The sequence below is a fragment of the Octodon degus genome, unplaced genomic scaffold (genome assembly GCF_000260255.1).
Source record: "Octodon degus isolate 3935 unplaced genomic scaffold, OctDeg1.0 scaffold00056, whole genome shotgun sequence".
Lineage (NCBI taxonomy): Eukaryota > Metazoa > Chordata > Mammalia > Rodentia > Octodontidae > Octodon > Octodon degus.
The window spans coordinates 11,155,005-11,170,220 of NW_004524632.1; the positions used below are offsets into that span (position 1 = coordinate 11,155,005).

Consider the following 15,216-nt stretch of genomic DNA (forward strand, 5'->3'; position numbering starts at 1 on the left):
GGGGCGGGCCGGCGGCGGCCGGTGGCGGGGCCTGAGCTCACCCCGGCGCAGCTCACTCGCCGGCTGCGGTCCCGCCGCCTCTCCGGACCGTCTCGTGCTCGCAGCGCACGGCCTTTCCCGATGCTGGCGCCCTGGGCTGGAGAGCCCGGAATCCCTATGTCCCAGACCGAGGCCGATTTGGGCTTGCGGCCTCCGCCATCCCTGGGCCCCGCGGGGCCATCTCGTCCCGGGCCCCCTGCCCGCCGTGCGCGCCGCTTCTCGGGCCGGGCTGAGTCCTCCCGGCCGCGCGCCTCACGCCCCAGCCGCCGCAGCTCGGTGGACCTGGGGCTGCTGAGCGCCTGGTCGCAGCCCGCAGCGCCCGGCCCCGAGCCTTGCGACTCCCCCGACCTCGCGGGCGTCGGCCCGCAGCCCCGCTCCCACGAGTCCCCCGAAGGTGCGTGGTCCGCAGTCGCCCCGGCGCCACCCGCGGATCCCGTGCGCCCCGAGATCGCGGGAGCACCCGGGGGTCCGGGACCCGGGGAGTCACCGCGGATCCCCGACGCCGCGGCCCGTGAACGACGGCGGGAGCTGGAGGAGAAGGAGGACACAGAGACTCAGGCCGTGGCGACGTCCCCGGACGGCCGGTACCTCAAGTTTGACATCGAGATCGGGCGCGGCTCCTTCAAGACCGTGTACCGCGGGCTGGACACCGACACCACGGTGGAGGTGGCCTGGTGCGAGCTGCAGGTGCGGCGGCGCCTCGGGAGGGAACTTGGGGAACCTGGGGACGGGGACAGCAGCAAGGGAGAACACGACCCAGGGGGATCCGGGGATGGGGAGAGCCGCAAACCCTCCACATGCGCAGGACACCTCCCCCTGCGCGCCGGGCGACCTGTCCGTGGGACACTGGCTTGGCTCAGCAGGGGAAGCTGAGGCAGGTGGTGTTCGATGGTTTCCCTGAAAGCGTGGATTCTCGCTGCGAAGTGTCCCAGAAGGTCCCAGAGAGCTGGAAGTAATACTAAAAATTGGGCGGGGAGCCAGCTCAGGGCTTGAGGGCTGGGCCCCCAGTTGCTGCCCTCCCACTCTCCACCTCTTCTTGAGAGTTTTTCGCAGCGAACCGGACCCCCTGGATGACCTGGAGGCCAGGAGACTGAGCCAGGCGCCTTGGGGCCTGTCCACTCGGAGGGGTTTAGGGTAGTCTGGAGCAGGCCGACCGCCAGGCTTCTCCAGGGCTGCGGGAAGGGGACAGAATGTACGAGCCAGGCCCAAGTCTCACTCTTCTGCCCTGGACCTGCCCTTCGGGGACCCAAAGTACGTTGCTTGGCAGGACCTCCCTCCCGGTGCGCCCGCTCCTATGCGGGTGGGGCGGACCTGGCCAGCGGCGCCCTGGAAGATTCAGATGGCGGGCAGACCCCGGGGAGAGTGCCCCCACGTTCACCCTGGCAGGGAGCCAGCCCCTCCCCCCGTTCCTTGCTGGTGCCAGTGCAGCGCCCAGGCTCCAAGCCAGCGCTGCGGGGGAGGGGAAGGGGTCGCGAGAGGAGGGGCCTCCGGCCCAGGCCCTGGACCTTTCCTTCCACCTCTTTTTGCGTCCTGGCCTTCTGAGTCTGGCAGTTCCCAGTTTCTGGGGCCAACCTCTCAGTGGCCCCAGATCCCTGCCAGCGGTCTGCCTGCTGCCTGCCTGCTGCCAGCCCCATGGCCACCAGGCTGGCCACAAAGGCGCTATTGAGCCGAGGAATCCTGGACCAGGCAGCATAAAGGCGCTTGTGTCCAGCGGGGTGGGGGTCCGCACGGCCCAGGATGGGTGTGCCCTCCGGGCAACCTGAAGGAGGGGCGTAGGGGCTGTCACTCATTAGGAGAGCAAAGCGAGCACCAAAAGCCATCTGTAGTCTTCGGTCCTCACCCTCTGGGGTGCTCTACAGGCTGCTTCCTCCCAGGGTCACATCTTGACCGGATCCCATCCCCCACCCACAGACGCGGAAACTATCCCGAGCCGAGCGGCAGCGCTTTTCTGAGGAGGTGGAGATGCTCAAGGGGCTGCAGCACCCCAACATTGTCCGCTTCTATGACTCGTGGAAGTCTGTGCTGAGGGGCCAGGTTTGCATCGTGCTGGTCACCGAACTCATGACCTCGGGCACGCTCAAGACGTGAGCTCTGGGGGTGGAGTGGGGGCGGGGCCCACTCCTGCACCCCTCCTGGGCTCCTCAGCACTTCCCCCTGCTGGGCTCCTTTCCTGGGACCTCACCACCAGTCTGCGACCCTGCTCCTGGGCTTTTCCTTCCTGTCCTTGTTCTGCTCCTTTCCACCCCCTTTAAGCCCCTTCAGAGTTTTCTGAAAATAAGTCCAAGTCTCTCTCTCTCTCTCTCTCTCTCTCTCTCTCTCTCTCTCTCTCTCTCACTGGGGAGGGAACTTAGGATCTTGTGCTTGCCAGACAGGCACTTAGGCCACTGAGCTATTTCCCTGGCTCCTGGTAGCCTACTTTCAAAGTCCTGAAGCCCCAGTCTCCTGTTTTTTCCACTTAATTCCAGCCTTCTGGTTTTTCCACCTAATTCCACCAAACCCCACTTCCACCACCTCCTTCCACCTCGCCCTGTCATTGGCCATGTCTCTGCCTCCCTCTAGCATGACCACGGGGTCCCCTCTGCATGAGAACTCTCCGTCCAGTCCCCTCTTCACCCTTGAATTTGGCTTCCTCTGAGGCCTAGGTGTTATTTCCTGTCTGGCCCTCCCCTGACTCGGGACAGTTGCTCATGCCTTCCTGTTCCCCTGGTGCCCATTCTCTAACCCTGACTCAGTTTCTCCCACGGGCCTAGCCTGGGGCCATGTTGTGGGTGTTGAATGCAGAGCCAGCAGTGGGGTGGGAAGAGGATCCTTGCCCCACCTGACTCTGGTGTCACCCGTGACCAGGTACCTGCGGCGCTTCCGGGAGATGAAGCCCAGGGTGCTTCAGCGCTGGAGCCGCCAGATCCTGCGGGGACTTCACTTCCTGCACTCCCGGGTGCCTCCCATCCTGCACCGGGATCTCAAGTGTGACAACGTCTTCATCACTGGCCCCACAGGCTCTGTCAAAATCGGGGACTTGGGCCTGGCCACGCTCAAGCGCGCCTCCTTTGCCAAGAGTGTCATTGGTGTGTCCCCGTAGAAGGACCTTTGGCTCGGCTGCCACCCCCTCCCATGTCCAAAGAGCCTGGGACCTTCCTTCTCTCCACTGGGGCTTTCCTGACGCATGGAGCTAGGGGACCGTAGGGAGGCTTGGGAACCACAGCGCCTACACATGCATGCTCGGGGCAGTGGCTGTCGACACAGTGCCCCAGGCCCGCCACAGTACCCAGATGGAGGGGTGGGCCCAGAAGAAAGGCACAGCGGCCTGACCCCCTGCTGTGGACCCTGCAGGGACCCCGGAATTCATGGCCCCCGAGATGTACGAGGAGAAGTATGATGAAGCTGTGGACGTGTATGCGTTCGGCATGTGCATGCTGGAGATGGCCACCTCCGAGTACCCGTACTCAGAGTGCCAGAATGCGGCGCAGATCTACCGCAAGGTCACTTCGGTGAGGACGGGGCGGGAGCAGGTTCCAACTGCCCTGTTGGTTTCCTGGCCCCCCTGGGTTGGTGCGTGTTCTTCCTGGAGACAGGCTAGGTGAAGAGATCCCCTGGTGTGGTAGTGCATGCTTGTGATTCCAACGCTTGGGAGGCTGAGGCAGGAGGCTTGCTGAGAGGCCAGTCTGGGTTACATAAAAAAAACCCTGTCTCCCCCGGCCCCCAAAAGGATGTCTTAGTGCACATCGCAGGGTACTGGATGCGCGTGCACACTCACGGCCACAATCCCACTCGTGTATTAGAAGAGCTCCCACGTGCTGACACGCTCGGGTCCCCCTCTCATCAGATCCTCATGGTTACCCCAAGAGGTGGGCAGGCAGAGGCTGTGGCCCGTGCTTCACCAGTGAGCAACATTCAGCAGGTCCCTGTTGAGGTTCACACTGACACCTGACCCGGGTGGCGGGCGCCTTGCCCAGAGCCCACAGAGGTGCCCGGCCTCACGTCCCTGCCCCTGCCCCCAAAGGGCACCAAGCCAAACAGCTTCTACAAGGTGAAGATGCCGGAAGTGAAGGAGATCATCGAGGGCTGCATCCGCACGGACAAGAATAAGAGGTGGGGGCTGAGGGCAAGGTGAGGAGGGTGGAAGGGGCGTGGGGCAGGGGCCCGCCTCCCTCACCCTGTGCCGGCCTCGCTGCTCACCCATGCCCCAGGCTCACCATCCAGGACCTGCTGGCCCACGCCTTCTTCCGCGAGGAGCGTGGCGTGCACGTGGAGCTGGCCGAGGAAGACGACGGCCAGAAGCCTGATCTCAAGCTCTGGCTACGCATGGAGGACGTGCGGCGCGGGGGGCGCCCGAGGGACAACCAGGCCATCGAATTCTTGTTCCAGCTGGGCCGGGACGTGGCCGAGGAAGTGGCCCAGGAGATGGTGAGCAGAGACAGGAGTGGCCCTGCCGCACCCCTGGGGCGCCTCGTGCCCTGACTGCACCAGGGTCTGGTCCCCGCAGGCCTGCGAGCCGGTTCAGTAATTCATCAGTTCATCCCCTCTCCTCTCTTCCCTCCCTCACTCTTGCTCATCTTCCTCCATGCTCAGAACCACCCACGCCAGGAAGACCTCCCCCGAGAGTCAAAGTTAAATTCAGGTCGCTGGTTACAGTGGGCTTGGGTTTGAGACAGGGTCTCCATAGTTCAGGCTATTCCTGAGCTCGCTCTGTAGCCTGGGCTGGACTGAAACTTGCAGTGACCCTCCTGCCTCAGCCTCCCAAGGGCTGAGATCGCAGGTGTCCACCTCCATGCTGGTCAGGGCTGTATCTAACCTTAAGGCTTTAAGTCAGATCACCCTTGCCTGTGTCTTCTGCTCCCCCCAAGAGCTTGTGCTGAAATGAATGAGGAGGGTGAGAAGAGATGGGTGGGTGCTAGTGGGTGGCAGCTGTGGGTGTGGACCTAGAAGATGGTAGCAGAAACCTGGGGCTGGGCCCCAAGATCTGGCGGGGAAGAGGGGAGCACAGGGTCCTCTAGAGAGTGGGAGTCACTACAGGATGTGTTGGTGGCTGTGTCAGGGAGGCGCCAGCCCCCAGCTCAGTGGCTGTACTCTGGCAGCCTCTGCAAGGGTCCCAAACTGCCTTCACCCACCCCCTGCCGTAGGTGGCCCTGGGCTTGGTCTGTGAGGCCGATTACCAGCCAGTGGCCCGGGCAGTGCGTGAGCGGGTCACCGCCATCCAGCGGAAGCGCGAGAAGCTGCGGAGGGCTCGGGAGCTGGAGGCCCTGCCGCCCAAGCCGGTACCTGTGCCTGCGGCCATCCTCATAGCTCCTGCTACCCCAGGCGCCTTTGCCCCTGAGCCCGAGGAGCCAGAGGCAGACCAGCACCAATCCTTCCTCTTGCGCCACGCCAGCTACTCGTCCACCACCTGTGAGTCCCAGACCCTGCTGCCCGCAGCCTCTGAAGTCCCACCAGGGGACGCAGGTGCTTATGCCACCTTCCGCCTGTGGGGAAGAGTCCCTGTCCCTCTCCCTGCCACCCCACCTTTGCTTGTTCTTTGACCCCTTTGGTCCCCACCAGCGGACTGTGAGACGGATGGCTACCTCAGCTCCTCTGGTTTCCTGGACACCTCAGATCCTGGCCGTGCACCCCCTGGGGAGGTGCCCTCCAGCCCCACTGAGCCCCAGCTCCATTTGCCCTCTGTGAGTGGGGGTCATGGTGTGGGACCCTGGTCTTTTGAAGCCCCCAACCTGCTGCCCCCCACCGTGAGAGCCCTGTCCCTGGGAGGCACCACCCACCACATCCTCCCTATCTGGTGTCCTTGAGCCTCTCAGTGCCGCTGCCCTGACTTCACAACCCTTCCCCCTGTTTCAGGCTTTTGCCGTGTCCGTCCCACGCTCTGGCCTTGGCAGTGACTTTTCCCCTGGGGACAGGTATGCCCTGCTGTGAGCTGGGGTGCCAGGCTGAGACACAGGGAGCTTTGGGGTCCCAGGGTCCCCTCAGACACCCTTTTCTCTTCCCCTCCATAGCTGTCCCTCAGACGTGGCATCAGGCCTCAGCGACATGGGCGAGGGGCTGGGGCGGATGCGGAGACCCCCAGGGAGGACTCCCCGGCGCAGACCCCGATCCCGGCTGCGAGTCACGAATGTACGAGGGGCGTGGGAGCTGGAGAAAGGAGCAGCAGGAAAGGGGGTCAGGGTGTGCGGACGGCACCCCGGCAGCCAGCACCCTGGGCAGCCAGTCCTGCTCGCAGGGCGGGCTCGGGTGGAGTCTGCCCGTGGGGAGAGCAAGCACGTGACAAGGACACAGCCGCTGACCTTCCCTCGCTGACTTTGAATCTGAAGGTCTCAGACCAGAATGACAGAGTGGTGGAATGCCAGCTGCAGACTCACAACAGCAAGATGGTGACCTTCCGGTTCGATCTGGACGGGGACAGCCCGGAAGAGATTGCCGCTGCCATGGTGAGGGGGTGAGGTGCCCTGTGGCGCTGAAAGCCTGAGCCCCGCCAGGGGCGGGACACACTGGCAGCTCTCCGTTCAGCTCGAGGTCGTCTCTTACCCCCTCAGGGAAAATATCTGCTGGTCCTGCAGTGTGTCTGTCAGCCAGAGCCATGGAGACCTGTGCACTCTGGGTCCATGGAGTGTGGTGGCAGGCACGCCAGGGGTGTGACACTGGCTGTCGGCGTGGGGCAGGTGGGCGGCAGGGACTGCGCAGGACTTACCCAAGGCGAGGCAGGTGGCGTGGGGAAAAGGGGACACCAAGCTAGAGGTGCGTCCCAGGCAGAGGCTTCCCAAGGGAGAGCCACCCTCCCGGCACGCAGGCTGGGAGGACTTCTAGAGGAAGCCACTGTCACTGTCAGGAAGGGTCCCTGGGAGATGGGGGATGTGGGGGTGGGCAGTAGAGGGCAGGAATGGTGATGGGCTTAAGCGGAGGGCAGTGTAAAGTCATGAGAGGAGGATGGGTTCTACGAGACCTTTATGCTGGGGGACTCTGCTGGGAGGTGGACCCCGGAAGCTGGGTGTGGGTCAAGGAGAGAGTGGGTTACTGGCCCAGGAGAGGAAAGGCTGTTTTGAGAAAACTAGCTCTCAGGGCTCCTACGACCTGCTGCTATAGACTGCTGAGGTGTGGGCACCCCTAAGGATTCACTGGGCGGGTACAGAGCTCAGGAGAGGAGGAACTAGGAGGGCCAGGGAGAGGAGTCAGGAAGCAGGGGAGGAGGAGCGTGGGCTGCATCCTTGGTGGCCACGGCCTCAGGCTGGGCTGGAGAGGAGAGGAGCAGGACCTGCAGAGCCGGAGCCCAAGGTTGGAGAGCACTGTCCAGGGACTGTCCCTGCGCTAGGGTAGGAGGGAGGCTGGGCCATCGGGGGACACGGGCTCGGAGGCAGTGTCTGGGGGACGTCAGGCAGACGGGGGCCATGAGGGGTCTGTCCCTCTGGAGCCGGGTCTTTATGTCCACTTGACATCCTGTGAGCCCAGGGTCCATCTCTTCTCGCCTGACCAGCCTGTAGGTCTGAGGTGGTGGCTGCTGGGGGCTCTAGAGTAGGACCAGAGGGTGGAGTCCTCTGCTGGGTCCTCGTTCTGAGCTGTGTTCTCTCATCGTGGCCAGCAGGGTAGAATGACGTAAGGCCGGGCTTGTGTGGCATGTGCAGTCCAGGGTTCGGCTCGGTTGGAATTCAGGGAACCTGGGCAGGTTTCTGCCTCCCCCCCCGCTTTCCTGCCTCTCTCTCGAGCTGGGCTTAAGCGCAGGACCTCACACGTCCTAGGTGAGCCCAGCACCCAGCGCACCCCAGCCCTTGGGCAACTTTCTTCTCTGGACCCAGTTGCTCTGCAGGTGCTAATAGTTGTTGGGCAAAGATGGTCTGAGTTGATAAGGTCCGAGGGTGCGTGAGAGGTGCCGCGTGTGGCACTCATACAGGGCTGCTCTTCCTATTCCAGAGAAATCAGGTCAAAGCCGGTCATGGTGGCACATGCCTGTAATCCCAGCACTTGGGAAACTGAGGCAGGAGGATCACTGTGAGCTTAAGGCCGGCCTGGGCTACACAATCAGTTCAACAGAACAAAAGTCTGTCTCCAAGAGACCCTCCCCCCAAAAAGTGAGCTCCAGTTCCAAACTTTCTCCATGGCAACCCCTCCGGCTCGCCTGTCCCCAGAGCTGAATGACTGGGCCAGGAGGTCGCTGGAATAGCCCTTTTGGGGAAAGGGTGATTGGTGACGAGTTATAGACTTCTAGTGTTTGTGTTTGTATCGGGATGGAACCCAGGGTCTTCGCGCCGAGCTCCACTCCCAGCCCATTTTTTGCTTGAGATAGTTTGGCTAAGCCACTGTGTTAGTTGTCCAGGCCAGCTCCAGTCTGCAGGCCTCCTGCCTCAGCCTCCCGGAGTGCTGAAATTACAGGCACGTCACCACACTGGCTACAGGGGCTTTTGGGTTTTTTTTTTTGTGTGTGTGTGTGTGGGGTAAGCAACAACAGACTGCCACACAAGCCAGTGTGGTGGCACACAGCTGTAATCACAGCACTCGGGGCTGAGGCAGGAGGATCGCCATGGATTCGAGGCCAGCTTGGGCTACACAGTGAGTTCAAAGCCAGCCTCAACTACATAGCAGACCCTGTCTAGAAAGTCACATATCATTTTCACCATTGTAACCATTTTATTATTTATTTATTTATTTATTTATTTATTTATTTATTTATTTTGCGGAACCGGGGATTGAACTCAGATCCTTGCGTTTGCCAGTCAAGCGCTTATCCTACTGAGCCAGCTCCCCGGCCCCCATTGTAACCATTTTAAACGTACAGCTCAGTAGTAGTGTAGTAGGGTTCATCGTGTTCCTGTTGTGGAGGAGGCCTCCTGCTCCCACGGCAGCTGCAAACCCTGACCAGTGTCTGTGCTCAGTCACTGTGGGCCAGGCTCCCAAGCGCCCTACTGTCACTGGCCGGCCACAGGAGGTGCTGGTGCTGACCCAACCCCTCCACTAGAGTTCCAGCCAGGGCTAGGGGCCCACGTTTTTTGTGCCCTGTGCTTGGGGAGTGCAATGTGACATTCGCCACTTAGGGCTTTATTTCTGTCTGTCACGGTACTACGAGGCCCTCTGTGTCCATTCATGGACCCGATGTGGTCGGGGACCACAGGGGCAGCATGGAGTGTGGGGTCTGGCTGTGGCCTGGGGCCCAGCCCTGTGCCCTTGGGGCTCCTGAATGCTATCCATTTTAGTTATCTTCACCTTGACAGGAGGTATGAGGCCCCTGAAAGAAAGCTGTTGGTGGTGACGGTGGCGCGCTGTCCTGCGGCCTGTGACTTCATGCCTTTCCTTCCCCACCACCCTTCTCCCCCTGCCGGGCCTGGCCCCCGTGGTGACTCACTGGAGGCTGGCGGTGACAAAGCAGCAGAGTGAGTGGCGGGTTTTAAAGAGCCAGGCACGTGGAGCAAGGTAACCGAGCCTCCACCCGCCCTTGCAGGTGTACAACGAGTTCATCCTGCCCTCGGAGCGCGACGGCTTCCTGAGGCGGATCCGGGAAGTCATCCAGCGGGTGGAAAGTCTGCTCAAGAGAGACCCTGGTCTGGCCGAGACTGCCCAAGACACCCCAGGACCCCAGGTCAGGCCCACTGGGCCCCTCAAGTAGCCCTGTCCCCAGCAGTGCCCTTGGGTCCACTCCTCCCCCTCGGGACTGGAAGACTGGCTTTCCCCTGACAGTGATGAGAACTGTGGACTCCTGTTCTAGAAAGATGTGGTGAATGTAAACTTTAAAAAAACAAAAACCAAAAACGGGCCGGGGAGAGTGGCTCAGTAGAATAAGTGCTTCCCTGGCAAGTGCAAGGGCCTGAGTTCTGCAAAAAAAACCAAAAACAAACAAACAAACAAAAAACCAGGGGCTGGGGATTTGGCTTAGCGGTACAATGCTAGCCTAGCAAGCTGGAAGCCCTGGGTTCGGTCCTTGGCACCAAAACCAAAAAATAAACCTCGGGGCCGAGGAGATGGCTCAGTGGAAGAAATGCTTGCCTGGCAAGCACAAGGGCCTGAGTTCAATCCCCAGTTCCACCAAACAAAACAAAAAATAAACCTCTCTTAAAACGAAAACTTAACCGGGGGCTTGCCAGTTAGCTCAGTTGTTTAAGCACCTGCCTGGGCAAACCCAGTCAGGCTTGAGGGACTGTGGTTCGATCCCCAGCTCCACACTGCCACACAACACGGGCACTTAGGGCAGCCTGAGCCAACCAAAAAACCTGCTGTTACTCTGCAGCAATTTCAGACTTCGGGAGGTGGCAGGGACGGACAGAGCTCCCAGGCAGCAGATGGGCGCTGCTCCACCTGCCATCCGCCCTTCCCAGGGTGGGCGCACGTACATACAGCAGCATGTGCTGCCCTCTGAGCTCAGGGAGAACACTTGCAGGGACCCTGCTGGCACTTCCAGACCCCCGGGACCCCGCCCGCCCGCCCGCCCGCCCGCCCACCGTGGAGCCCCGGCTGACACCTCAGCCTGAGGTTCTGTGCTGTGACCCAGGCCCTGTCTCCTGCAGGAGGATCTGGCACTCCTGACCCCCCCTGCAGAGCCCCCGGGGGGTGTGCGTGGGGCACTGGAACATCGTACTGCCTCGGCCCCAGCAGAGCTCTGGAGCAGCACTGGCCCAGGAGGACAGTGGAGCTGGGCCGCCTTCTCAGCCTCCCAGTCCCCACCCGGGACGCCCTTGTCTCCTGCAGCCCCCATCTCCCCCATTGCTGTGCCCCCGTGCCCACTCACCTCCACCCAGCCTGGCTTCCCACTTCCACCCCCCTGCAGCGTGGCCCAGGCCCCATGCCCCCCACCTCCGTGGGGCACAGCTCCCAGCAGCCCCCAGAGCCTCTCCCCACCGGCCCTCCCTGTCCCCAGCCCAGGCCCTCTCCTTTCCCTGGCCAGTGCCTTCTCACTAGCTGTGATGACCGTGGCCCAGTCCTTGCTGTCCCCCTCCTCCACAGTCCTTGCCCAGGGTCCTCCAGTGCCCCCTAGCCCACTGCCTCTGCCTCCACTTGCTCCTGGAGGCCAGGAAAGCCTTTTGCCCCACAAGGCCGAGGCGGAGGACTTGAGTGAGGTGAGGAGCCCAGGAGGGGTGACTGAGGGGGAGGCCAAAATCAGCGTTTCTCTCCTTACACCCCCGTACCACACATAGGCCTCCCCAAGTCCTGTGCGGCCACTCCTCGGCGAAGCCAGACTGGCGCCCATCTCGGAAGGTGAGGCCCTCCACTCGGCCTTCCCCTGCCCATGCAGCCCTGCGCATCAGTGGACCCCTCTCCCTCCTACAGAGGGGAAGCCGCAGCTCGTCGGGCGCTTCCAAGTGACCTCATCGAAGGAACCAGCAGAGCATCCTCCTCTGTGCCCAGGGAGCCCCAAGCTCACCAGCCCCCCCAGGCTGCCCAGCCCTCCTCTGAGCCCTGGAAGCTCAGATGCCCAGGATAGTGTTGCCCAGGACAGTGCCAGCACTGGCAGTGGGCCAGAGACCAAGGTGGCTCTGGTTGAGAGCTGTACAGCCGAGGGCCCAGGCAGTGCTGTGGAGGAGGATGCGGACGCTGCGACTGAGCCACAGGCGGGGGACAGCCCCCCCGGCCTGGGCCACCCCAGCCCGGTGTGGATGAACTACTCCTGCAGCAGCCTGTGCCTGAGCAGCGAGGAGTCGGAGAGCAGCGGGGAGGACGAGGACTTCTGGGCCGAGCTGCAGAGCCTGCGGCAGAAGTGAGTGGGGTGGCAGGCGTGGCGGTGGTCTCGGTGGAGGTGGCAGCCCCTCATGTGGCCTGTACCCTCAGGCACCTGTCTGAGGTGGAGGCGCTCCAGACGCTCCAGAAGAAGGAGATCGAGGATTTGTACAGTCGGCTGGGCAAGCAGCCCCCGCCGGGCATTGTGGCCCCAGCTGCCATGCTGTCCAGCCGCCAGCGCCGCCTCTCCAAGGGCAGCTTCCCTGCATCCCGCCGCAACAGCCTGCAGCGCTCCGAGCCCCTGGGCCCTGGTGAGCCCACAGCCGCCTGGCCTCGTTCTCTCTCCTGATGCTCCTGCCGACCAGACGATCTGCTCCCTCTGCCCGGGCTCTGCCCTGCCCTGCCTCCCTCACCCGGCCCTCTCGGTCCTGCTCCAGGCATCATGCGCAGCAACTCCCTGAGCGGCGGCAGCACGGGCTCCCAGGAGCAGCGGGCAAGCAAGGGGGTGACGTTCGCCGGGGATGTTGGCAGGATGGTGAGGGCAGCTGGGGGAGGGGGCGGCCGGCAGCTCTGCCTCTGCCCATCTGAAGGCTTCTTCAGTGCCCCTTTCCCCTGCAGTGAATTCAGAACGGAAGCCAGCGTCTCCCCTGCCAGGGCCCACCACGGGGCCTGTGCTCTCAGAACTGGATGCTTTTCTGACCAGCTCAGCTCAGCAAGGAGGACCCAGCACGCAGGGGACAGGGTCATGGAGAGTGCAGTCAGTCACACTCTCTGTCACACACACACACACACACGCGTGCGGGGACTGTGCTGCCTGGAGTGGTAGCAGGTCTGTGGCCTGCTGCCTTCCTTTTACCCTCGCTCTGGCCAACCCCTCGGCCATCCCACCCAAGCAGATTCTTCCACAAGGCTCACTCTCAGCAACCCCAGTTAACAGTGGCCAATAAAACATGCTGGGCTAGGCACTGCACCACGGATCGTTCCTGTCCTGCCTGAGGGCTGGGGCGGTCCTGAGGGAAGCGGGACATGCACAAGGGGAGCACTTCTTTCCATGAGGGGCGTGGGGAGGGGTGCATGCCTGTCATCCCAGCACTTGGGGGCCTCATGCAGGAGCGTTACCATGCGGCTGAGGCCAGCCTGCACTGCACAGTGAGACCCTGTCTCACACCAAACACAACTAAGGGCGCGGGTGCAAGCTGCCCGGCTCCCTGCCAGCAGCTTGTGAGGACACTGCCGGCTGGGTGAGCCGCTGGCCCTCCGGCCCTGCACTGCGCTTGCATGGGTGGGCACCAGGGGAAGTCAGGCAGAAGGCCGGCCACTGATCATCTCAGCCTTCACCCACTCCATGAGGGGGGGAAGCAGTGAAGGTTGGGGTATGAGCATGTCCTTGGGAGTAGAGGACAGGAAGGTGACCTTCCTTCCCCCAAAGACCTGGTTCAGTCTCAAACAGCCTAGTAATCTCTGCCTTAAATCAGGTGGAAAGATCTCACGGAAAAAGTCATTCTGGTTAAACATTTACATGGTCCTGGGGCAACGCCACCACTGTAGGTACTGCCCGCGGAGCTTTCCAGCATGAAGCGCCCGCCAGCCGCCAACACCCCACCCACCCACCCACCCAGGGACTAGCCTGGCTCCAGGGGAGATGACTCAAGTTTATTGTTCTTAACTCTTTCCCATTTTAGGCTCCAACACTGCACAGGGCTGCCACCGGGGCCCTGGGAGGAGAAGGGGGAAAAACCACAAACTCAGGAAGTTTGGGGGAAGCCAAAGCCGCATACCTCTCAAACAAGGAAACAAACAAGGGCTTAGTCGCTGGGTACAGTGCATGGGAAATGACTGGCACACTGACAGTGGCCAAATTCAGTGTCTTGCTTCTTGGGCCCAGTCGTGGTCCAAAGTGAGTAAGTGGGCCAGGTATGGTGTGCGAAGGTGTCAGTTTCCACAGGGCATGGGGCAGCCTCCGCCAGGGAAGGGCTCCACGTGGCTCCGGCAGGTTGAAGACAGGCGATGCCGAGGTTCAGGGTACCGCTGCTCTTTCCAGAGCGCGGGCTCGGGCAGCTTTGGCCTCGTCTTCCAGCTCATCGAGGAAACGCTCCTGGGATATGGAGTAGATGGTGTAGCCATCTGGGGAGGTGGCTCAGGAAACCACTGGGAACAGGCACATTCCCTTGCCCTACCACCCTTGCTACTCTCCCAAACCAGGGATCCTGGCTTCCCTCCCTCGGCTCTTCTGGAACCACGATCTCAGCTGCGTTACTACTACATCATACTAAAAGAGGAGCTTGCCTGGCAAGCCCAATGGCATGAGCTCAAACCCTAGTACCACACACACACAAAATAAGTAAGGTCGGGGCCGGGGAAATGGCTCAGTAGGATAAGCGATTGACTGGCAAACGCAAGGACCTGAGTTCAATCCCCGGTTCCGCCAAAAAATAAATAAATAAATAAGGTCAAGAATAACAAAGCTGGGCTGGTGAGATGGCTCAGTGGTCTAAAGTACCTACTTAGAACAAGCTTAGCAAAGCACAGGGACCACGGCTCAATCCCCCAGCACCCCATGCCAGCCAGCCCCGCCCCCTGGTGGGCTGAGCTGGACACACACACACACACACACACACACACAAATAAATAAAAAAATAATAATAACAAAGCTTAGGTTAGGCATGGTGGCGAACGCCTGCATCTAAGCACTCGAGAGGCTGAGGCAGGCGGATCTCGAGATCGAGATCAGCCAGGGCTACAGGGCTTGATCTAGGCCCAGACTGCACACCCTCGAAAAAGAAAACCGCAAAGAATGTGGCATTAACCCTGTTCTACTCAAACACTGGACGCTTGGCTCGACCCTCTGCGTGCTTCCGTTCCCGGCCCCGGCCCCATAAGCGGTACAGACAGGACGGATACAAATGCCCAGCACCAGGGCCCCGATGCCCAGGCCGGTCACGATGTTCCGCGTCCGCCGCTGCGGCAGCGTCTTCCGCCACTGCGCGAGCTGCGCCTGCCGCATGAAGTGCAGCTGCGCGGGAGTGAGTTTCTCGCGAGTTGGGTCGATACGCTGAGCTAATGGAGCCTTTCCATCCTTGGCGTCCACTGGGTCCCCCGCTCCCGGCGCCGCCATGTCGCCGCTCGGCCGGGCTCAGGCGCGGAGCTCGCTGGGAATGGTGGTCCCTGGCCGCCGCGAGGCACCTTGGGAGTTGTAGTCTCCGAGCTCTTTGCCGCAGAACCGCGGCTCGCGCCGCGGGTGGAGACGACGCGGAGCGGCCGAGCCTTCTGATTGGCTAAGGGGTTGGAGACGGTTGGAGCGGGAAAAGCTGGGCGAGCTCGCCGCGGCGGAGCGCGTTGGTTTCCCTTCGACGTGAGGCGAAGACGGCCACGCGGCGGGGGCCCAAGAAGCCCCCAACGGCTGCGTGATATGGACAGAGCTGCGCGGCTCCGCTCGGCCTCCCTGGGCAGCTTCCAGTTCGGGGCAGTGGCCACCGAGACCATCGAGGACGCGCTGCTCCACCTGGCGCGGCGGAACGCGCGGGCCGTGCGCGAGGCCGCGGGCCGCCGGGGCCGCCT

General features: G+C 62.1%; 2 protein-coding genes across 5 annotated transcripts; one reads left to right on the forward strand and one right to left on the reverse strand.

The window, feature by feature from the left end:
- Positions 1-41: 41 nt before the first annotated feature.
- Positions 42-12,632, forward strand: Wnk4 (WNK lysine deficient protein kinase 4). Of its 4 annotated transcripts, none has more exons than XM_023718014.1 (17): positions 121-726; positions 1,951-2,123; positions 2,884-3,104; positions 3,370-3,527; positions 4,040-4,128; positions 4,227-4,443; positions 5,160-5,424; positions 5,575-5,696; positions 5,869-5,927; positions 6,024-6,141; positions 6,339-6,455; positions 9,452-9,589; positions 10,512-11,060; positions 11,139-11,698; positions 11,770-11,969; positions 12,096-12,193; positions 12,277-12,369. In XM_023718014.1, the coding sequence occupies exons 1-17, from the start codon at positions 121-123 to the stop codon at positions 12,277-12,279; spliced, it is 3,693 nt and encodes a 1,230-aa protein (XP_023573782.1). In that variant the 3' UTR covers positions 12,280-12,369. The 4 variants fall into 4 exon arrangements, with proteins under 4 accessions (XP_023573780.1, XP_023573782.1, XP_023573783.1 ...); XM_023718015.1 differs by having other exon boundaries at positions 12,096-12,151; positions 12,277-12,362; XM_023718012.1 differs by having other exon boundaries at positions 42-726; positions 12,096-12,632.
- A 658-nt stretch (positions 12,633-13,290) lies between these two features.
- Positions 13,291-14,821, reverse strand: LOC101576636 (cytochrome c oxidase assembly factor 3 homolog, mitochondrial). The gene is made up of 2 exons (XM_004633918.2): positions 14,560-14,821; positions 13,291-13,782 (listed from the first exon to the last, which is right to left on the reverse strand). Exons 1-2 carry the CDS (start codon positions 14,771-14,773, stop codon positions 13,676-13,678), a joined length of 321 nt encoding a protein of 106 aa, XP_004633975.1. The 5' UTR covers positions 14,774-14,821; the 3' UTR covers positions 13,291-13,675.
- Positions 14,822-15,216: the final 395 nt, after the last annotated feature.

Coding starts and splice junctions, on each gene's coding strand:
- LOC101576636 (XM_004633918.2), bottom strand. CDS start 14,773: ATGGCGGCGCCGGGAGCGGGGGACCCAGTGGACGCCAAGGATGGAAAG. Junction 13,783..14,559: donor GGCCCTGGTGCTGGGCATTT/GTATCCGTCCTG, acceptor CCACCTCCCCAG/ATGGCTACACCATCTACTCC.
- Wnk4 (XM_023718012.1), top strand. CDS start 121: ATGCTGGCGCCCTGGGCTGGAGAGCCCGGAATCCCTATGTCCCAGACC. Junction 6,142..6,338: donor CCCGGCTGCGAGTCACGAAT/GTACGAGGGGCG, acceptor TTGAATCTGAAG/GTCTCAGACCAGAATGACAG. Junction 6,456..9,451: donor AAGAGATTGCCGCTGCCATG/GTGAGGGGGTGA, acceptor CCGCCCTTGCAG/GTGTACAACGAGTTCATCCT.